We start from the raw sequence: 23221 nt of genomic DNA, 5'->3' as shown, positions 1-23221 counted from the left end.
ACACACACACACACACACACACACACACACTTGGGGGGCGTGGGGAGGGGAAGGGAGCGGGACAACAGACAGGCAGAAAGACACACTGACACATAATATAAAGATCAAATTAAAAAAATTGTAAAAAATAAATTTAAGCTTTTGTTTTTCATTGTTTTTTGTAAGTGGGTTTATTAACTGCATAGCTTACATTTCAGTTATGTTTGTGGTTTACTCAAACATACTATGTAGTCTTTTCAGCATCTGTCAATATCTTCCTCACCTCATCAAAAATATACTATAATTATACTTTGAGTTAATTTGAAATATTTTAGTTACATTTACTGGTCATCTGGTTATTTTGTTTCCCAATTTTCCTGTTTTGTGGTGAGGGGATACCTTCTTGGTGGGCACAAGTAGCTTAGGGACTAAAGGGCAGACCACTCTTGTCATTTATGTATATTATGTAGCAATGCCATTAATTAATTTTTCTTCTTAGAGTCCCTGGATGGTACTGGAAGGTTTTTCTACTAAAGGCAAGAAGACATTTTCTCAAGCAGTAACAGTATGGCTACTACCAGATGGCCCATGATGCTCTTATTTCACCGTGAATTCATCTCTTCAAGCAGCAGATATTGACAGTGGGAGAGGGGAAGCCTAGCCAGTGTGGGTGATGACTCTCTTGGGCACTGTGATAACTGGATACATTTGGCTTTTTGACCTGGCAAACTTCTGTAACCCTATTGGACTGGATCTTTGTAATACATTGCAAAATAGTTGGGCAGTCCAACCAAATGTATCTTAATGTTTGTAATCTTTGTACAGGGAGAATGATGTAAGGCTTCTGTTTAGGTATTGCAGACAAAAACGTAAAGAGAGATAAGGAGGTAATCATGTTTCTTGTGTCTTTGTGGATGTGGTACACGTAGCTTTAAAAGAATAAGGAATTTAGGCTGTATTAAGATCTGTAAAAGTAACTTTTTTCCTATTTCAGTTGTCTCCTAGTCTTACTGCTTTGCTCTGTTGATCTAGGCTTCATCCTGGAAGCTTCTAGCCCCTGTACAATCTAATCTAGGCCAAATCTTTCCAGTTCTGAGACCTACTGCTGAATAAGTTTGCCCCTTCCTAGTTCTCCCTGAACTCTGGGTGGCCAGTCTGACTCAACTGTTCTGGCTCAAACTCCTCTCCTAGCTGATTGACTCAAACTGGGTTCTCTTAGCTTCTCTGAATTACACTGCTTGGCCTCAAACTAACTCTGGCAGTATGTTCTGACCTTCTGGCTTCTTCTCATTTTTCTGGCTTGTTCTGTCTTTACCTGTGTCTAGATTGTTCTCTCTCTGCAACTTGTCTCTGTACAACTCTCCCTGTAAAAACTGCCTCCTTCCTTCTTCTCTCTCCCTGCACTGCTCTCTTAAATATCTTCCTTTTCCCTTTTCTTTCCCTGAGAGTTGAGCATATCCTATTCTGTCACATATTTCTCTGATTCATCAGTTAGTCTGCCACTCAATTAGACATCACTTTCAAACAGGGTGCTTCCTTCTACAAACTAACTTTACCTTCATTGTTTGGGATTAAAGTTATATACTAAAGGTCTGTCTGTATTCCAGCCAGAAGGATTAAAGGTGTGTGCTATGGGTGAGCCACACCACAACTAGAAACACAATCTTGGGATTCACAAGGTAAACACAAATATCCTGCAACAAAGCTCCCCTCACCCCTCATTTGTGCGTATGTGTGTGTTATGTGCACCTGTAAGTATTTATTTGTGTCTCTGTGTGTCTGAAGGTGTGCATGTACCTATAGTCTCCTGAGTTTAGGATTTACAAGATTGAACCACCATGCCCTTCTGGACAGTAATTTTTTTTTTCTTTTCTTTTTCTCTTTTCTTTGTCCTTCTCCTCCTCCTCCTCCTTCTCCTCCTCCTCCTCCTCCTCCTCCTTCTCCTCCTTCTTTTTCTCTTCTCCTCCTCCTCCTTCTCTTCTTCTCCTCCTTCTCCTTCTCTTCTTCTCCTCCTTCTCCTGCTCCCTCTCCCCCTCCCCCTCCTCCTCCCTCTCCTTCTCCTTCTCCTTCTCCTTCCCCCCCTCCCCTCCCCCCTCCCCCTTCTTCCCCTTCCCCTTCTTCTCCTTCCCTTCCCCTCCCCTCCCTTACCTTTTTTCTTCTCTTCTCTCTTCTCTCTTCTCTCTCTCCTCTCCTCTTCCCTCCCCTCCTCTCTTTTCCTTTCCTTTCCTTTTTTCTTCTTTTCTTTCTTTTCTTTTTGAGACAAGGGTTCTTTGTGCATTCCTGGCTGTCCTAGAACTTGATCTATTGGACAAGCTGGCCCAGAACTCAGAGATCTGCCTGCCTTTGGCTCCTGAATGTTGGGATTAAAGGCAATACTGCCTGGCCAGTATTATTTTTTTAAACTATTTTGGTTATTTTCTTTTTTTTTTTTTCGAGACAGGGTTTCTCTGTATAGCCCTGGCTGTCCTGGAACTCACTTTGTAGACCAGGCTGGCCTCGAACTCAGAAATCCGCCTGCCTCCGCCTCCCGAGTGCTGGGATTAAAGGCGTGCGCCACCACACCCGGCTTATTTTGGTTATTTTCAATGATAATGCATTCAAGCAAGTTGTTCACTTAAAAAAATTAACACATTGTTTTTCTTTTTTCACTTTTTTGATTTTTTTTTTCTGTAATAGCCTTTGCTGGCCTGGAATTCACTAGGCAACCCATAGAGATCTGCCTGCCTCTACTTCCCAAGTGCTGGGATTAAAGTTGAGTGTCTACTATACCCAGTTATATGCTTTTCTCATGGAGTGATATTTTTATCTACATACCTACCTTCCTTTCTTTGTTTCTAAAACTAATGTACTTATTTATGTGTATGGATGTTTTACTTGCATGCATGTCTGTGCAGCATGTGCTTGCAGTGCCTGCAGAATATAGAAGGGCATAAGATCCCCTGAAAATAGAGTTACAGACAGTTGTGAGCTGCCATGTAGGTGCTGGGAATTGATCTGAGAACAACCAGTGCTCTTAATCACTGAGCCATCTCTCCAGCCCCACATTTATTTCTTGAATGAACATTCCTTGGTAATTAGTATTTCTAAAGAATAGATTGTGTTAATGGATATTAATTGGAACTTTAATTTGGAAAAAGGAACTATATACATATAAGTAAGTACTTTGTCATTAAATAGTAATATTTGAACTTTAACTCTGTAATATTTGCCATTTGGAAAATACTGAAATATAGAAAATAAAAGTACTAAAATTCTACAGTAGTTAAGATTGTAGTCTGTCCCTTGTTGCAGATGTCTATGTAACCCCTATTCCCAGCAGCACCAGTCAGATACCAAGTTATGTGTCTAATGTTTTTTGTAGATGCTTTTTGTAGAAACAATTCTTCTGTATTATTTGTCAATAAACATTTGCCTTCTACAGAAAAATGCCTATTTTAGATTATTTTTGTGAGTGTGTGCTTTAAGAACATGCTGTGTATTGAAGTGTTTGCCATGATATGCATTTTTAACTTACTTTACATACTTGGTTGTATAGTATCTAAGAACTAATGTTGATATCAGTGTTTCTGAGCTCTACCTTACTAATACCTGAATCACCTTTTTCCTGCCTACTGACTTTAGAATTCACACACAGTATTAACCTTTTTTTGTGAAATAGTGATTTGTGAGACATGACATTTAAATTAATGTCATTAGAGTTAAATTTGAAATGTAGGCTAACATTTGTGATTTTGGCTGACTTATTGATTCATGCTCAGCCTAATCACAATTTATTTGTATTTGTTGGAAGTTTTCCAGTGTATCCATAGCACCAGATTGTTACTTTTTGCAAGAAAAAGTTTAAAAGTTTGTTTAATGAGTAAGTTTATTGTTTTATGTGCATAAGACTTGAGGTCTTCAATTCTTGTTAATATCAACTGCTGCTTTTATTATTTTTTCTTTGTTTATTCAAACCCATAAGGGGATAGCTAAAATATTTTATAGTTCTGAATGCTGTGCTATAAATATGGTTCTACTGTTAACATTAACTGTAAATGCCTGCAGGAGTATTTGTGAAGAGCTGTTAGTGCTAAAAATGTTAAGTAGTTGATTTAAAAATTAATTTGGTATTGGAAAAGTAGTTTAGGGTAATCTAATAGTTGGCGAAAGTGTGACTATTAAGAGTTTGAGAACAACTTGTTTTACAATGTAGGATGCTTTTATTTATTTATTTTTTAATAGTTTTTATTAGGTATTTTCCTCATTTATATTTCCAATGCTATCCCAAAAGTCCCCCATACCCTACCACCCACTCCCCTACCCACTCACTCCCACTTTTTGGCCCTGGTGTTCCCCTGTACTGGGGCATATAAAGTTTGCGTGTCCAATGGGCCTCTCTTTCCAGTGATGGCCGACTAGGCCATCTTTTGATACATATGCAAATAGATACATATGCATATGCATCTACATATACATATAGAGTCAAGAGCTCTGGGGTACTGGTTAGTTCATAATGTTGTTCTACCTATAGATGCTTTTATTTATATGCAGGAAAAAGTGAATTCCAGAATATATGAATTAAACAAAATCAGAAAAATGAAATGATGTATTCCATTTGATGTAACAAATTACATCGTTTTGTAAGTGCTGAGGTCAATTGCAGCATCTTGTTTATGATCAAAGTATCATTGAGCTGCAATTGCAGATCAACAGTGCTAACAGTTTCTTCTATTGGAAGGAATATTTTTGTTTTAAGCAAATTTAAAAAACAGTGTTTCCTAGATTAATAAGTTCATTGAAATTAAGAAATTTGTTATACTATTCAGTAAGATCTTACTTGCATTTCCCAGAGTGAGTATTGACAATAGGACCTTTGACGACTCTCTTCTCACCATGTTCTTCAACCAACGCGTTGATGGGCTGAGAGGTTTGAAGTCTTCGGTGTTTCTAGCACATAGTTTGAGATATTAATTCTGACACTTATTTGGATCTGGGGGCAAGAATAATTTTTAGAAAGTATAGTATTTATTGTTCTTTGTCACTTTAGGGAAAAATTGAGCCATAAATAAGTACAAAAATACAAATAACATTTCATAGTTACGAGTGACCTGACACTAAAAGCATATATACAAACATTTTCACTATTCATTCTGGAAATCACTTATGCTCCAAAACATTGAGTGAAAAGACTAAAGTTCTTCAGCTCCTCCTGACGTCAGATGCTGTATGCTGAAAGGCTGGCAACTTCAATGTTCCGGCCCAGTGTCTAGCTTGTTGAAGTGGAGGGTGTTCTAAATAGAAACTAAGGACTTCAGTTAACATCTTGTTTGTGATTATGCATTGGGAAGACGTATACTACACTCATTTTATAATTATTTCTGGATCCTCTCATTGCAATATTTTGTAGCCAAGAGACATTAATAAATGAATATATTTTGTGAACCTAAATTAGTTCAGTTTATTTATTTTTTTTTTGTTTGTTTGCTTTTTAGACACAGGTTTCTGTACCTAAACCTAGCTTGTGACAATCCTGGCTTAGTGATTCTAATGCTGGCAGTACAGGTGTGAGTCACCGTACTTGGCTTTAAAAAATGTCATTTGACTGTATGTACATCTGTATATATGCCTGCAGGAGGTTTCAGATATCAGAAGAGGTGTTGAAGTGGGATTATACACATATATGAGATGTCACATGGGTTCTGGGAACCAAACTTGAGTCCTCTGCAAGAGCAACAAGTGCTTTTAACCACTGGGTTTTTGTTTTTAAAGTTGATGTTTATTAACTTTTAAAATACCACCATTTCATCGAGGGAGGAGGCACAGACTGGGAGGGGGATAATGACTGGACTATAAAAAATATTTTTAATAATAATAATTAGATATATTTAAAAAAGAAACAAAACAAGAATATCTGAATGATGTCTATTAAATTAAATAATTCTTTTGTAGGGAGGCTGGTGTTCAGTATGAGTACACTTGGACATATTCATGTAGTCTAGGTACACACATACACATTCATTCATTGAGTCTGAGCCTCTTTACTGCTCTGTGAGAGCAAGTCATTCATAAAGAACAGATCAGAACAATGCAGCTTCCTTTAAAAGCCCTTGACTTAGAATTTCAGATTCCACCCAGTCACTTTCCTGCTGGCTGCTTCCTAAGGTTATCAAAGCTAAGTGGGATAGTATGTACTAGCTGAGTCAGTTACCTGCAAAGCCGCATCTGAGGCTGTATAGAAGAGATTAGTATTGATTTATGATAGCAAACTATCTATTTTCCTTAACAGAGCAACCCTTCATGTATATGGCACCCAAAAGACCCCTGCTGCTTATATTGGGGAGAAATTACTTTGATAAATAATAGAATAAAATAATGTGATACATTTTCCCATGACAAATGGTATATGTAGTACAGGTAAGCAGTTTCTTTGGAGGGAATAGTGCATTGTCTTTTTTTTTTTTTTTTTTTCGAGACTGGAATTCTCTTTGTAGCCCAGGCTGGCCTCGAACTCAGAAATCTGCCTGCCTCTGCCTCCCAAGTGCTGGGATTAAAGGCGTGTGCCACCATGCCCGGCTGCATTGTCTTAATTATTCATCATCTGAGAAAACCCTTTCAAAGAAAATATTTCCTAATAATGAAATGATCTCTGATTCTTGAGTTGTTGTTGGTTTTTTCTGGTCATGCCTATTACACATTTTGTTAGTGAGTGAGGTCCTTAATCACAGGTAATGGTGCCAACTCACTGTCATTCCTGAGTGGACCTGGGCCTGCTGCTGTTGTTCAGATCCTAGCTGCAGCTCTTTAATTTTCCTTTCTGGTTTCTGGGGTTTATACTGATAGTATTCACTGTAAATCTTACCTATGTAGGTGCGAAACCCACCAGACTTGAATTTAAGCCTGTGAAATCATGCATTATTGTTGATTTCATATAGTTACACATTATATGGGATTAGTGTGCTTTTTTGAGGAATACTTAAGCAATATATTTTCATGGATTCCATGCTAATGATAATCTTCATATAATAATAATCTAGAATTAGAATGATGTGTATTTACAATATATGGTTAATTACCCACCATTTTTTAGTGCATAACTAATGAAACTGTTAGTATTACTGACCAGTGGTCGATTGATGCTTACTCTGTATTTACTTTCTGAAAATTGTTGGTATGGAAAGTAAAAGACTTGCAGACTGAGAGAAGGCTATCATGGTTCATTTAGTGCTTTTGTCTAATTGTAGATCCTTTTCATGTTTTAGGTAAGCAGAATTTTATATAGTTTCTGCACTGCATTCAAACGTTCTTCCAGACAAGTGTCTGATGTTAAAGACTCAGTCATCCCGACTCCCGACAGTGATGTGTTTACCTTCAGTGTCTCCTTGGAGGTCAAAGAAGATGATGGAAAAGGAAACTTTAGGTGAGGATATTTGAAAAGAGTAATCTCAAAAGAAAGTTAGCATTGTGCCTGAAATACAGTATTCACTAGCAGGCTTTCTAGACACGAGGTTGTATTTACATCAAACTTAAGATAGGTCAAGAAATACTTGGCTGGTGAGTGGTCATAGTTTACTGTTCTCAAACTTCTCAGATAGTCAAATAATTGTAATGATTAAAAGAATCTGATGATATAGAACATTCTAAAATCATAAAAACTGGGCACAAGGCTGTAATTTTGTAAATAGCCACAGAGAATCACATTTTGATAAAGTGTCCCCTGGGACTGAGTGACAGGTGGTTTTGAGCTGCGATGTAGAAAGTGAACCCAGGTTCTTTCTCTGCAGTGAGTGCTCGTCACCACTAAGCCAACCCTCCAGCCCCTGTTAAAGTATTCTTCACCAAAATTATTTTTCGTGGTTGCTGTTAGCATACTATATGGTTTGACCATCGTTTAACCACTTTTTCCTAATATACAGTAAATTTTTTTCAGTTTAAAAGTGAGTAATTAGTAGAAAGTGGCTGTTCTATTTAACAATCATTCATATACATCAACAGTGTCTTTTTTGAGACAGGGTCTCACTACATAGCCCTTGTCTGGCCTTGAACTTGAACTCACAGAGATCTGCTTCTGTCTTCCTTCCAAGTGCTAGGATTAAAGATGTGCACAAATACACTTGGGCCTTTAATGTTTTTATTTTCTAGCAATGATTGCTAGATAGTCACTTGTATTTTAACCAATTAAAAAAAGTGAATGTCAGATTGAGTAAGTTGCTGGAAGTTTTTTTCTTTTTCCGAAAAGACAACTTGTATGTCTTGTCAGCATCTAAGCCTATAAGTTTTATTTGCTCATTGTGGGAATAGCTATGTTATCTTTTGCTAGATTTTAGTTAGCTTGCTATGATCTGTATCATTTTGTCTATCTTTTATTTATATTTACTTGGATATGTAAAAGCAGTCTTACATTTTTAGTGCTTAAGAATAATGTGTTCTTACTGTTTTTTGCCTTGAGCTTAATTATGGTATGGGTACAGGTGATCACTAGCAGCTGAATTAGAATGTGGCAGTCTTCAAAAATTAAATAAGCATCATTTTAAAATTTTTTATACTTTAAAAACTAAATTTGAAATTATACCATGTTGTCATAGTTTTAGATACTGAATTTAACTTTGATTGGGAGATAAAATTATAAGGCTTTTGTAATCCATGATCAAAATTTCTAGAAACTATGTTGCTAGTTATAAAATTGTTATCTATCTGTATGAAGTGAGATTCAATATGTCTTAAGAATATAGTATTCTTGGGCTGGAAAGATGGCTCAGCAGTTAAGAGCACTGACTGCTCTTCCAGAGGTCCTGAGTTCAAATCCCAGCAACCACATGGTGGCTCACAACCATCCATAATGAGATCTGACTCCCTCTTCTGGAGTGTCTGAAGACAGCTACAGTGTACTTACATATAATAAATAAATAAATCTTAAAAAAAAAAGAATATAGTGTTCTCACTGTGCTGTGCTGGTGCATGCCTTTAATCCCAGCATTAAAGGAGGCAGAGGCAAGCTGGATCTGTGAGTTCAAGGCCAACCTGGTCTACAGAGTGAGTTCCAGGCCACCCACATGGAGAAACAAAAATAAATAAAAACAAACAAGCAAACAAATGAAAACCACAAAGAATATAGTATTCTTGGTTTAATACCTTGTTATTTGGTTCTTATTTTAGAATGTTATATTAACTTTTCCTGTTACTAATTTTTGTTCTTTTTAAATATTTCAGTCCTGTGCCTAAGGATAGAGATAAATTTTATTTCAAAATAAAGCAAGGAATAGAGAAGAAGGTTGTGATTACAGTTCAGCAACTGTCTAACAAAGAGCTAGCTATTGAGAGGTGAGTACTTGTCCTTTCATCACACCTCACCCTGGTATTGGCACTGCTAACATGCTTCATGTTGGATCTCTGTTGTACTGTTTATGTTTCTACCACTCCAACATCCCTCCTCCCTCCCTCTCACCCCTTACTGCCCTTACAGATCTCATCCTACTGATTCAGCCCTTTTGTTCATACCACCCTTTTTTGTTTAACACTTATTTACATCTAGGGAAAGCAGTTATTTAATCTTGTATCTTGTAAAGATATATATTTGGTATTTGTGTGTGCGTGTCTTTGTCTCTGTGCACATGTGCACATGTGCATATGTGCATGTGTGCATGTGTGTGGAGGCCCCAGTCTCAGGTATTGTTCTGGAATTCTCAGGTGCTGTCTACCTTTGAGGCAGGGTCTCTCATTGACCTAGAGCTTGTTGGTTAGGCTAGGATAGCTGACCCCTGAGCCCTAAGGATCTGTTTCTCTCCATGTCCCCAGACTTTGTAATAATGTACACATTACCGTATTTGCTTTTTAAATTATTGATTATTTTATTTATTTATATTTCAAATGTTGTTCCCCTTCCTGGTCTTCCCTTCACAAGTTCTCCACCCCTCTCCCTGTTGCTTTAAGAGGGTACTTCCCACCCACCCACATACTCCTGCCTCACCCCTCTAGCATCTTTCTACGTTGGTGCAACAGGCCTCCAACAGGACCAAGTGCCTCCACTCCCATTGATTCCAGGTGAGGCACATACACAGCAGGAGCCATGGACCCACCCATGTATACTCTTTGGTTGGTGGTTTAGTTCCTGTTGGTTTTCCTGTGCAGTTGCAATCCTCTTCAGCTCCTTCAGTCCTTCCCCTAACTTTTCCATTGGGGTCCCCAGGCTTAGTCCCATGGTTAGCTGTGAGTATCTGCATCTGTCTTAGTCAGATGCTGGCAGAGCCTCTCAGAGGACAACTATACCAGGCTCCTGTCTGTAAGCATATCTTGGCATAAGCAATAGTGTCCGGTTTTAGTGTCTGTTGATGGGTTGGATCCTAAGGTGGGGCGGTCGCTGGATGGCCATCCAGAGACCATTCTTGCTTTATAACCTTGGTTTTGGGAATCAAACTCAGGTCTCGCATATATGCTGTCAGCACTTTACTGATTAGGTTATCTTTACAGTCTAAAGGATATGTGTATTTGTGTGTGTGTGTATCTTTTTAATTAAATTTTTGGGTTCCATTTTTTGTTTGTATGGTGTTTTGCCTGCCTTTATGCCCTTGCACCATATAAGTACAGGACCGTACCTAAGGGAGCCAGAAGAAGGCTTCAGATCCTGTGGAGCTGAATGGAGTTATAGAAGTTATAGAATGAGCTATGATGTGGGTGCTAGGAACTGAACCCAGGTCCTCTGCAAGAGCAATAAGTCTGATTTCTTCACTGTTAACGTTTCCCCACTTATAACAAGTAAGTAGTTTGAAAAGGGACATTTTAAGACTACAAAGAAGACAAAAAAAAAAAAAAAAACCAACAAAAAACCCCAAAACAAAAAAACCAAAAAACCAAAACCAAAACCAAAAAAGCCCAAACCAAAACTTCCAAACAACCCAAACGCTGATCCTTGTTAAATGTCCTTTTTGACTTAGCATTCATTTGTGGTTCATTTCTATTTCAATTAGCTTAAATAGAGTGATCTTGATGAATTTTTGTGAAGTTGAGTGCCATATTATATATTTTTTACTAACTTGGTTAAACATTTATATATGCACTTTGAAAATAAATTAGAAACTAATACAGGAATGTTATATTTGCCTATTACATTTGTGAAGTAATTTTATTCATCCTCTTCGAGTAACATTCAGTTTTAGTGTCTGTCAGCACATAGGCTTCTTAGAGCACATATATTTTTTCCAGAGCACAACATCTCAACTTCTGCTGCTTAAATTATTTGAGAGAAACCTTTTGAATTATTATATGTTATTATTATCAGACATTTTCCAAAGATTTATACATGTTAGGATAATTGTTTTTAAAAGTAATTCTATATTTCACCACCTACTATATTGTTTTTTATTATTTTTTTTTCCTTCTTCCTCCTCTTTTTGTGATAGATTGAAGCCAAGACCTTGTAAATGTTAGACAAGTACTATTCATGATCTATCACTCTGTCTGTCTGTCTATCTATCCTCTATCATCTGTCTTTGAGATAGGATCCCATGTACACTAGACTGATAGTGAGCTGTATGTAGTTAAACATGACCTTGGATTTACTGATCTCCTTGCCTCCTCTTCATAAATGCTGTCATTACTGGCAGGTGGCACCATAATAGGTAACCTCTATTCTTTATGTTCTGAGTATGGGTGTTTTGCCCGCATATATGCCTGTGTACCATGTTTGTGTATGGTACCACTGGAGGCCAGATGAGGGTATCAGACCACCTAAACTAGAGCTTACAGATATTGTGATCTGTCATGTGGATCTGGGGAATTGAACCCAGGTCCTTTGGAAGATAATTAGTGCTCTTAACTGCTAAGCCACCTCTCCTAATCCCCTATTTCTTAAATTTACTTATTTTTATTTATCTGTATGAAATGTTTTGCTTTCGTGTATGTCTCTGCACCTTGTCGATGCTGTGTGTGAGATGCCAAAAGATGGCATTAGATTCCTTTGGGACTGGTGTTATATAAGGTTCCCAGTGGCTGAGGAGGCACTGGGAATTGAACGCACGTCCTCTTGAAGAACAGTTAATTCTTTTAACCATTGAACCATCTCTCCAGCCCTCTATTTCCTTATACATTGACAAAGAGAAATTATATATGTTTGAGACTATACAAATTTTATCACAGAATGTTTATTTTATTTTAATATAGCAATATTTCCTCAACCTTTTAGATAACTGTTTTGTTAGTGTGCTCCACTTATACCATTGCGTTCATGTACACATGTGCTGCTGTCATATCTACTCTATCACCTTCTCTTGATGCCCTCTCATCTTGTTTTGCTCCTTTTCTCAAATGCTTCCCTTTATACTTTTATGCTATTCCCACTGTAGGTTACGACTCCACTGTGTACAGTTTCCTTGTCCAGTCATTCAGTGCAGATTCCTAGGCATACTCTAAAACTTGGTAATTATGAATAGTGCTGCAGTAAGCATGGGCATGCAGGTATCCCTGTTGTTTGTTGACTCTGACCCCTTCATTTCCTTTTGAGTCTACACTAGAGTGGTGTAATGGAAGTGGGCAGTAGTTTTGTTTCTAGTTTTGTGAGGAACTGGTAGTGATTTCTCTAATGGCTGTACTAACTTGCATCCCTCCTCAAGCGTGAATGAGGAATTTGCACCGTAACCCTCCCATCTTTGACAGCATTCATTTCTTGTCTTCTTGGTGCTAGCCATTCATTTTACCTGGACTAAGATGGAATCTCAGTTTAGTTTTTATTTGTGTTTACTCTTAAAGGCTGCTGCTCATTTTCTCATGGACTTATTGGTTATTGTACTTTATTTGAGGACTGCTTGGGTCATTTGCTCATTCACTTATTGGGTTATTTGTTCTGGCTTTTAGGTTTTATTTTCTATATGTTTTGGAAATTAATCTCTTGACACATGGATAACTGCTTAAACTTCCTCTGGTACCTGTCACCCTTATAGAAGCTTCTTAATGTGTGCAGCCTCATCTGTTAATTCTCGCTGTTAGAGTCTGGGCTGTTGGAGTTCTAGTCAGGAGTCATTGCTGATCCTTTTATGTTGAACTGTTTTCTGCGTGTTTTTCTAATAACTCAAAATTATAAGGTCTTTTATCCATTTTGAGTTGATTCTTATAGCAGGTAAAATAAGATAACTATCTTGATGATAATCTCATACTTTCAGCTATGGGTTATAATTAGTAGTGGTTAATAAATTCATTCAAATTATTTGGTTTCTTTTCTTTTTTCTCTTCTCTTCTCTTCTCTTCTCTTCTCTTCTCTTCTCTTCTCTTCTCTTCTCTTCTCTTCTCTTCTCTTCTTTCTCTTCTTTTCTTCCCTCTTCTTTTAAAAGGTGATTTCTTAGTATATGGGAATTGGCTTGAACTTGCTTTAGGCTGAGTCTTGATCAAACAATGCTTCCTTTGGCAAAATTATCTGTGATATGGGAGATTTTGTAAATGCTTAGTTTAACCTGTTTTCAAAAGAAACAAAACCTTGCCTCTTATTATGGCCTTTAAATCATAAACTGTAAATGGTAGAATTCGATTATTCCAGTAGGTGGCAGTCTCATCAAGAGAATTCTTAAAGGTGGAATCTACACAGGTACTAACAGTTATTTTGTAATAGAAAGGCAGTTGATGTGAAAGAATATAGTTCAGATTACATAATATGAGTGTTTTTTGTCAAAGAGAAAATAAATTTATTTAAAAATATATCAAAGTAAAAATATGAAATCTCCATTATATTCCAAAGTAGAAAGAATAACACATTAAATCCCAGGTGCACACAGCACCCATCTAGAATTCTAATGTTTAGGTTTTTTTTTTAATACTTCAGATTTAATAGGAAACAAGCTACATCTTTATTTTTTCAATCACAGGCACCTCATATAGTGATATTTCATATTGATATTGATATTGATATACTGCTGCTGTCTCTCTCAGCCCCTTTATCAGAAAATACTATTTTGTTTATCTCAGCTCCTAGCACAGTACTTGCAATACCGAGTCTTATAGTTAGGTAATTGAAGCTTACATAGCCCTTCTCTTCTGTGTACTGTTGTAGCAGTGTGACCTATGAAGTGTAGGTGCTGTGATTGTGTATGTTTCACGGTTGAGGCATGGAGGTTTGACAGTGGTCAGACAGATGATTCTGAGTTGAGACTGTCTACTACTAAAATTCATGTTTCTCTTTCCTGCTTCAATTTGAAAAGATAATGGAGTATATAAAATTTTTATTGGCTAAATGTTTTGAAACATGAAATACATTATTTAACTCTGTCTGTAATAATGTACTATATTTTAAAAGAAGAGAGATGAGAACTGCTCCCTGTCTTCACAATATCTGTTGTATTTTCCTTTCCTGACTTACCCATGTTGACATATAAATGTGACATATAAAACTGTAAGACCTGAGGGAAGAGATATTACTGCACTGTTCTGTTTCTAGGGTTATCTTCTTGTGTGTTGCTTAGATTTTTCTTGCCATCCTCAATTTTTATTTTTAAAATTTTTGTTTGTATATGTATGTATGACTGATGTTTGAATATGTGTACTGCAGCAGAGTCATGGAAGTGGCTTTCTCCTTCCACCTCTATATGACTCCCGGGATAGTATGTCTTGGGATAGAATGAAGGTTGTCAGGTGTGGGTTTTGAATGAGATATCTCCAATAATATCAGGCATTTGAACGCTTGATTTCCAGTTGATGGTTCTGTTTGGGAAGTTTAGGGAGGTTATGTTTGTTGGGGGAAGTATATCACTGGATGCTAGCATTGAGAGTTTAAGGGCTGCTGTTGTTTCAGGTTGTCTCTCTCTGCTTTGTGACTCTGGTTCAAGCTGTGAGCTCACAGCTCCCCTCTACTACTGCAATGCCTTCACTGCATAATCACAGAATTAGGTCTCTAGAGTCATAAGACCAAATAAACTCATTGTTCTTTAAGTTGCCTTAGTCCTGGTGGTTCATTACAGTGGCACAAAAGTAAATAATACCAACGCTGTTATCAGAGTGGGCTATTGCTGTGACAGACCTGACTGTGTTGTGTTTCTGAGAAATGTGGAAGACTTTGAATGTTGGAGTCAGAACAGAATTGAACACCACAGAGGCGCTTACTGGGTCATTCTGATGGGAGCTTGGAAGACAGTAGTGCTGTACATTATTCCCTGCCAGACAAATATGTGGCAAAGGTTTTCTCTCAGCTTGTAGGCAGTCTCTTTATGCTGGTAATCATTTTTAATTTTGATTTAATTTGTATTTAATTTTGATATAGTCTCATGTATAATCCGTGCTTGTATGTGTTGGACTGTTAGAGTCATATTCAGGAAGTTTTGCCTTTACCTATATCACTCCCTTGTTTGTGTCTTTGGAACACATTCTTTCACTTCCTGTCTGCCTGACTTGGGACTCAGTGTGTAGATCAGGATAGCCTTAAACTTACAGGAATTCTCCTGTCTCAGCCTTCTGAATGCTGATAAAAATGTATACTCAACAGTATACATACTATTGTATGAAATGTTTTCAGTATATTCATTAAGTCTGATTGCTTTGTTCCATGACTCAGTTTACATGTTTGCTTGTTGATTTTCTGTTTAAATGATTTGTCCACTTAGAAAAGTGCAAGTCTGACCCATTTATTATACTTGAGTATCCTTCTCCCTTTATATTTAACAATGCATACTTTTATGTGTTTGGAAAACACGGTTACATGTATTGCCTCTCGTTGACTCGGCCCTTTTATCAATAATGAACTTCATTAACTCTTTACATCTTCTCCATGTTTACTTTCTCTGACATTATTGCTATTGTTGCTCATTTTTTGTGTTCTCTCTCTCTCTCTCTCTCTCTCTCTCTCTCTCTCTCTCTCTTTCTCTCTCTGTCTCTCCCCCCACCTCTTTCTCTCTTTTTCTCTCTCTGTCTCTCCCCCACCTCTCTCCTCTGTCTCTCTGTCTCTCTGTCTCTCTCTCTCTGTCTCTCTCTCTCTCTCACACACACACACATTTTTTTCTAGCCCTTTACTCTCAGTCTATGCTTTTCTTTGCCTACAACTAGGATTGTGCCACCATGCCTGGCTTCTGTAATGTATTCTTATATGCTGATTAATGTCTTAAGAGTTCATTTTATTGTTGATAATTTGTTTGTTTGTTTGTTTGGTTTGGTTTGGTTTGCCATTTGAAATAGATCTTACTATCTATCCCTGGTTGGCTAGGAACTTAGAGTGTAGACCAGGTTGACCTTGAACTAACAAAGATTCATCTGCCTTTGCCTATGACTAATGGGATTAAGAGTATGTGCTCCCCTGCTTGGTGGAGTAAACTAGAAAACAATCCTTAGTTTGAAAATGTATATATAGATTTAGAGGAAATTGTACCAACATTACAAAGAGGTTTCATGTGCAGGTATCCGTTCTTGCCAGTGGAAACCCTTGCATAGCTATAGTTCAGTATCACAAGTAAGAAATTGACATTAACAAAATCTACACACCTCAGACCTCTTTTAATTTTTTTTTTTTTTTGGTAAACAGCATCCTACTATGTTATAGTACACATTTCTCAATTTATTGGTTTAAATATTTGTGTAAACTGTGAAATTTAATAGTATTCTATACATCACTTGTCAGTTTATTCTTGTCTCCAAATCTCTCATACCTGATTCATGGAACTTTAGACAGTTCTCCTTTTCCAGAAAACACAATATTCAACAGTGGCAGTAGAGGGTGCTGGAGGGACACTTCAGGGAGAAAGTGTGTTCCCCTTCTGATGTGCTGTGATTATTTTCCTTGTTTTTGCCACAGATCTGGGAATGATGCTGGATGCTAGTTGTACATGCATGCAGTCTCTCCATGGTCTCATGCCTTTTGTTTTGGCACACTCAGACAACCATGTGAACCTCTCAATATGGACATAGTGTGCTCTGGGCTCTGTACCACATTGGATATGTGTTGGCATCAGAAATCTTGATTTTCTTTGCTTTTCTGCTGGCACACCTAGCTGCCAGCTTATTGACTTTACCTGGAGGGTACAGCAAGCTTTGCTATCCAAAGGGCTGCAATTACTTTTGCCTGTATAGGACGATCTGAATGTCAGGAAAAAAAAAAATCTTCCCCATCCTTTTCAATTTTATTTTTACTCGGGATACTTTCCCTTTATCCTCCTACTACAGTAAATGATTCTTTTTAAAATTTTAATTTTTTAAAATAATTTTTAATTATGTCTGTGTGCTTGTATAGGGATATATGCACAGAAGTGTAGGTGCGTTCAGAGGCTAGAGGAGTTGGTTTCCCTGTGGCTAGAATTACAGGTGGTTGTGGATGCTGAGAGCCAGACTTGAGTCCTCTGGAAAAACAGTATGTGCTGTTAATTTTCTGAGGCATCTCTCCAGTCTTGAAGAATTTCTTTGTAGTATACTTTTCCTGTTCAGAGTACTGTGTGCTCTATGCCATTATTGGATATCAGTTGACAGATTAATCGGACTAGTTTCTAATATTAGCCAGTCCCACAGATAAAGCTTCTAATACTTTTCTTGGGGAGCAAAACAAACAAGCCAACAGAACGCAAGTAATTATTTTAGATAGCCTTAAGTGTCATGAAATTGATAAGGTAACAACTTCCTGCTGGTAGTTTTTTACTATATTTCTATCTCATTCCAGGTTTCTCATATATAGACTTGTTTATACCAAAGCAAGGGCTACAAAGGTGTTTTTTTTCTTATTTCTTTTGGCATGGTACTACAGCATAGTATTTACCTTGGTAAGAAACATAGCTTGCTAATAAGGCAGCAGTGAACGAGAGCACCTTGCTTTTCTTTCCAAAGCCTTTCTCTTTGACATCTGTGGGACCTTTTAGGGCAGATAAATTAGGAATACATTTATATACTTACAGAAGGAGTAAAATTGTTTTTATTTTACTAATAAAACATTGTTTAGTTAATAACATTTTATCCTTATTTTTAATAGAATATTTTAAAAAGGGCTTATGTATATGTCCATGTGTCTGTCATGTGTGTGTCTGTACCCTTGGGAGGACATAAGACCTCCTGGAGCTGGAGCTACATGTGATTGTGAGCCATCTGAAGTGGGTGCTGAAAACTGAACTCCGGTTGGCTAGATGGAGTGGCATGTGCTCTTAGATGCTGAAATATCTCTTCAACCACCTTAATGGAAGCACTGAAGAGGGAAAAAAGTATTTACAAAAATATTTGGAACCTTTTGAGGGAAGAGAAAAAACCTAATAATACTATTTTAATTTAAGGCAGAAAATGGAGAGTTCTCCCATGCTCATGACTTGGTAGAATTAACATCATAAAAATAGCATCCTACCAAAAGCAATCTACAGATTCAATGTACATAGCAGGTCTAAGTCAGCCTGGAATACATGATACCCTATCTCAACAACAAACAGACAATCAAACAAGCAGGCGAGCATTGGAGAGCTGGCTGGCTTTTAAGAGCCTGCTTCTCTTGCAGAAGCCCTGAGTTTTATCTCAACACCCATATCAGGTGGCATACAACCACCTGAACTGCAGCTCAAGGAAATCTACCACCATGAGCATATAACCCCTGCAAAACATACACATGAACATAATACCGTATCTGACAGTGATTGCTTGTTTACTACTTCTCTTGCCTCTGGCCTGTGCACTTATTGAGAATACAGGTGAGACAGCAGTTTCCTTTCCTGCCTTGCTCACAGAATTAATTAACGAAAGTTGAAAGCTCTGAAATCCTCAGAGAACCATATAATATTGACATTAGGTATAATGTTACTAATAAAACCTATCCTATTTCCTGACATATTTATTCCTAATAATACTTTCATAGTGTTCATAAAAAGTCTTATGTGTTTTTATGAAGTATAATTTTGGAAATTACTAATAGGGCTTGATAAAAAAATGTGTAGTTTTATTGCTGGAGGAATTAAAGTTTCTCTGTTTTACCTACCTCATTTTCTAGATGAAAAAGCAGAGGTCCAAGTGTAATAGTTAGTGCTTCTCAAATGTCATACTGCTGGCTGGTGGCAGTATTTTTATTTATAAGCCAGGGGAAGAGGAATGCGTCAGAGACCACTGAACTAAGGTGGTGGTCTTACTATTTAAGGGAATCTGAACTTTCAAGGTCTTTTTGCTGCAACGTGGAATATAGGATTATTATCCCAAGATAATGTAATTGTAGTTTTACCATTTATGTTCACGTGACTGAGAAGTAATGATATGGTACTTTATATTTTCCAAAACAACCAAAAAGAGAGAGGTTATACTAAAAACTGTGGCATTGATTTAGACAGGAGCTTTGAGAAATAGATTTAAACATTTTTCTAGTACTTTCATATAGTAACTTTAAAAAGTTTAAAATCCAGGAGCATGTTCTTTTTTTTTTTTGCCTTTTTTTCTCCTTTTTTAATTAGACATTTTCTTCATTTACATTTCAAATGCTATCCCCAAAGCCCCCTATACCCTGCCCCCACCCTGCTGTCCAATTCACCCACTCCCACTTCCTGGCCCTGGCATTCCTCTGTACTGGGGCATATAATCTTCGTAAGACCAAGGGCCTCTCCTCCCATTGATGGCCAACTAGGCCATCTTCTGCTACATATGCAACTAGAGACTCAACTCTGGGGGGTACTGGTTAGTTCATATTGGTGTTCCTCCTATAGGGTTGCAGACCCCTTTAGCTACTTGGGTATTTTCTCTAGATCTTTCATTGGGGACCCTGAGTTCCATCCAATAGATGACTGTGAGCATCCACTTTTGTATTTGCCAGGCACTGGCAGAGCCTCACAAGAGACAGCTATTATCAGGGTCCTGTCAGCAAAATCTTTCTGGCATATGCAATAGTGTCTGGGTTTGGTGGTTGTAAATGGGATGGATCCCCGGGTGGGGCAGTCTCTGGATGGCAGGAGCATGTTCTTAACCCAAAGAGATACTGGAGAGAACAGAGCAGGCAGGAGAACTTAGGACACAAAACACATGAACACATGAACAACAATTATATTATTATTGTTAACAAGCGGTAAGGCCACAGTAGAAGAACTGATACAAAAATCATATACATTTAAAGGAGATAATGTAATTTAAAAATTTGAATATTAGGACAGATTGTGTTTTCAGTGGCTCAGGAATGTGTTTGGAGAATTATTATCTGAGTTTACAGGCTTTATTGTTGGTATAGGTGTGGCTTTGCCAGACACCAAAGGGAGCCTTGAGCATGGTACTCCCAGTGCTTGCAGGAAGTATAGACTCTGCTTAGTGGGGTCATACCTGTGTAGAAGTGTGCTGCTAGGAAAGCAAGCCTTTGTGTAACAGGAAAGAGAACTAAGCATAGACTGGTAGCTCCAGTATAAAAATCAACGCTTTAGTTTTACAGTGTTGTTACTGCTCAAACTTAGGACGCCAGGGTGCCAGGCATCCTCCCTACCACTGGGCTCCTTATGCAGCGCATGACATTTTATTTTTTGATTTTAAAAGCTTATGTTTGATTTAGTTGTATTCTTTACTCCCTATATAAAATTCTGCATGGCATACATTTTATACTTTAGGGTTGCTATGGCTAAAAGCTCTGTTAAGCATGACTGTTCTTCGGCAGAACGACGCTCTGGACAGGTCACAGTGCATATTGATCTGTAAGATCTATTTAGTAGTAATATAAATTTGGGTGTATTGTTTAACTGATCTGAACATGACTGATCTACCCATAAAGTAGAGCTAATGATAGCCTAGAAATTTTGAAAAAGCAGAAGTTTAGAGCTTATGAAAACCTTTTCCAAATAAAGTAGTGTTGGTAAGATTCCTGAAGCTATGTTAGCACCAGGAAGCGTGGGCACTAGGTAATAATCTTAGTCATGTACTGGGTACTGTTGTTAACAGTGTGATAGGACAGTTAGTGATGAAGCTTGTGTAACTGGTTCTTATCTCAGCTGAGTATATATGCTATGTGGTGGACATGACTCACGAGGACCAGGGTACTAAAAGTTTTACTTTGTTAATCTAGCTCCATACAGAGAGAGCACTATGTCTTTTTCTTATATTAAAAATAATTTTTTACAAACTTAATTTATTAATTAATTAATATACTACTAGGAATTGAGTATGGGTTAGTTAATTATGACCTGTAGTTTTGGAATAACTATAAGGCAAATGAAAATCTTATTTTTCTAGGAACTAATTTATATCTTACTACTATACTAATAATTTAATATAAGTTTTAGAAAAATTTATGATCTTGGTTATTTATTGGTAAAATAAACACCTGAGAATTTTGACACCGTATTGTTATGATTTGTATATAATTTTATTATGTATCTTGGGTTTTTATTTATTAAGTTCTCAAAAAGACAAAGCTATTTGTGAGTACAAACCTCAGATTATACAGTTATGTTAGGGCTTGTTGTTCACTGGACTCCTGTGTTCTTCTTGATACCTTATTTTTCCTTTTCTTTTCCCCCAATATTTTCAGATGTTTTGGAATGTTATTAAGCCCAGGTCGAAACGTGAAGAACAGTGACATGCATTTACTGGATATGGTAATGACAACCTTAAGTGTCCTAATTAAGTACAGAAGATAGTTATATTTTAACATTTTGTCATGTTGTCAGAGTTGTTTATTTTAATTTTTTGATGGCAGTAATTAAATTTGGAAACTCAAACTTAACATTATGTATGAAAGAAAGAAAGTTTGTACACAAACAATTGTGTGTAGGGTGAAAGCTGCAGGGACAGGGCCTGTCTCCTCCAGCTAGTTGGTTTCTCAGGAACAAGTCTCTCCTTTGAGCCTAAGGTAACAGGCAAATGTTTTCAAATTGCACGTAACTTTCATTTAATTAATCTGCAGCTCTGTGATGCTTGTTTTCTTTGAAGCATTTCCTTGAATTTGTACTTAGCAATGGATAGTGACTAGATTTCTTTGAGGAATGTTGTTAAAGGATTAATGAGACAGGCAGTGATGACACAAGCCTTTTATCCTAGCACTTGGGAGGCAAAGGCAGGTAGGTCTCAGTGAATTCAAGGCTGGACTGGTCTACAGAAATAATTCCAGGACAACAAGGGATACACAGAGACACTCTGTCTTGAAAAACAACAAAAACAAAGAAACAAAGCAACAAAAAAGATTAATGATACATACTCAGGTTAACGTTTGTTGGGAAGGTAGTAAGGCATTTTAACTCTTAAAGAGAAGTGCCTTCTGGTGCTGCTGGTAATGAACATTCACTTGGTGATTTAGAATGTTGCAGAAGTGTTAGAGTAACCATAAAATTCCTTACTTTGTGAGTTTAGTTTTTTATATTTTATATATTTCCTTTCAACAGTGTTTCATAAATATAATTTAAATATCACTGTGGGAAGTTTTTCTTTTAATTATTTCATGGTAACTATGTCAGCACTAATTTTCTAGCAATATTAGAACACATTATTCAAAAATTTGAGAACCTAGTTGTATGCCAAACACTATGTAATATATTGGGGTTTTAGATTTGTGTGAAATATAGTTCTTTTTTTCTTTTTTTGGACATTTTCTTTATTTACATTTCAAATGCTATTCCTTTTTTTGATCCTCCCTCCCGAAACCTCCTATTCCCCTTCTCCCCCTGCCACTCACCCATTCCCACATCCCTACCCTGGCTTCCCCCTACACTGGGGCATGGAGCCTTCACAGGACCAAGGGCCTCTCCTCACATTGATGCCCAACAAGGCCATCCTCTGCTACATATGTGGCTGGAGTCATGGGTCTCTCCATGTGTACTCTTTGGTTGGTGGTTTAGTTCTTGGGAGCTCTGGAGGGTCTGGTTGGCTGATATTGTTGTTCTTCCTATGGAGTTGCAAACCCCTTCAGCTCCTTCAATCTATTCTCTAACTCCTGCATTGGGGACTTCGTGCTCAGTCCAATGGTTGGATGTAAGCATCAACTCTGTATTTGTCAGGCTCTGGCAGAGCCTCTCAGGAGACAGCACTCCTGAGATATCAGACTCCTGTCAGCAGCACTTCTTGGCATCCACAATAGTGCCTGCATTTGGTGACTGTCTATGGGATGGAACCCCAGGTGGGGTAATCTCTGGATGGCCTTTCCTTTAGTCTCTCTGCTCTATACTTTGTTTCCATATTTGCTCCCATGAGTATTTTGTTCTCCCTTCTAAGAAGGACCAAAGCATTCACACTTTAGTCTTCCTTCTTCTTGAGCTTCATATGGTCTGTGAATTGTATCTTGGGTATTCTGAGCTTTTGGGCTAATATCCACTTATTAGTGAGTGCATACCATGTGTGTTCTTTTGTGACTAGGTTACCTCACCCAGGATGATATTTTCTAGTTCCATCC

The 23221-nt window shown here is 37.5% G+C and overlaps 1 protein-coding gene across 2 annotated transcripts in view; it reads left to right on the top strand.

Moving 5' to 3' along the window:
- The window catches only part of Rabgap1l (RAB GTPase activating protein 1 like), a 551913-nt gene that overhangs the window by 56863 nt on the left and 471829 nt on the right, over positions 1 to 23221 (top strand). For both annotated transcript variants that reach the window (XM_021173796.2, XM_021173811.2), the window contains exons 6-8: positions 7218 to 7375; positions 9166 to 9276; positions 21368 to 21434. In XM_021173796.2, coding sequence (XP_021029455.1) covers positions 7218 to 7375; positions 9166 to 9276; positions 21368 to 21434 — 336 coding nt within the window. The remainder of the gene's footprint in view (positions 1 to 7217; positions 7376 to 9165; positions 9277 to 21367; positions 21435 to 23221) is intronic.

This window comes from Mus caroli, chromosome 1 (assembly GCF_900094665.2).
Source record: "Mus caroli chromosome 1, CAROLI_EIJ_v1.1, whole genome shotgun sequence".
Lineage (NCBI taxonomy): Eukaryota > Metazoa > Chordata > Mammalia > Rodentia > Muridae > Mus > Mus caroli.
This window is presented reverse-complemented; position numbering and strand designations above follow the sequence as displayed.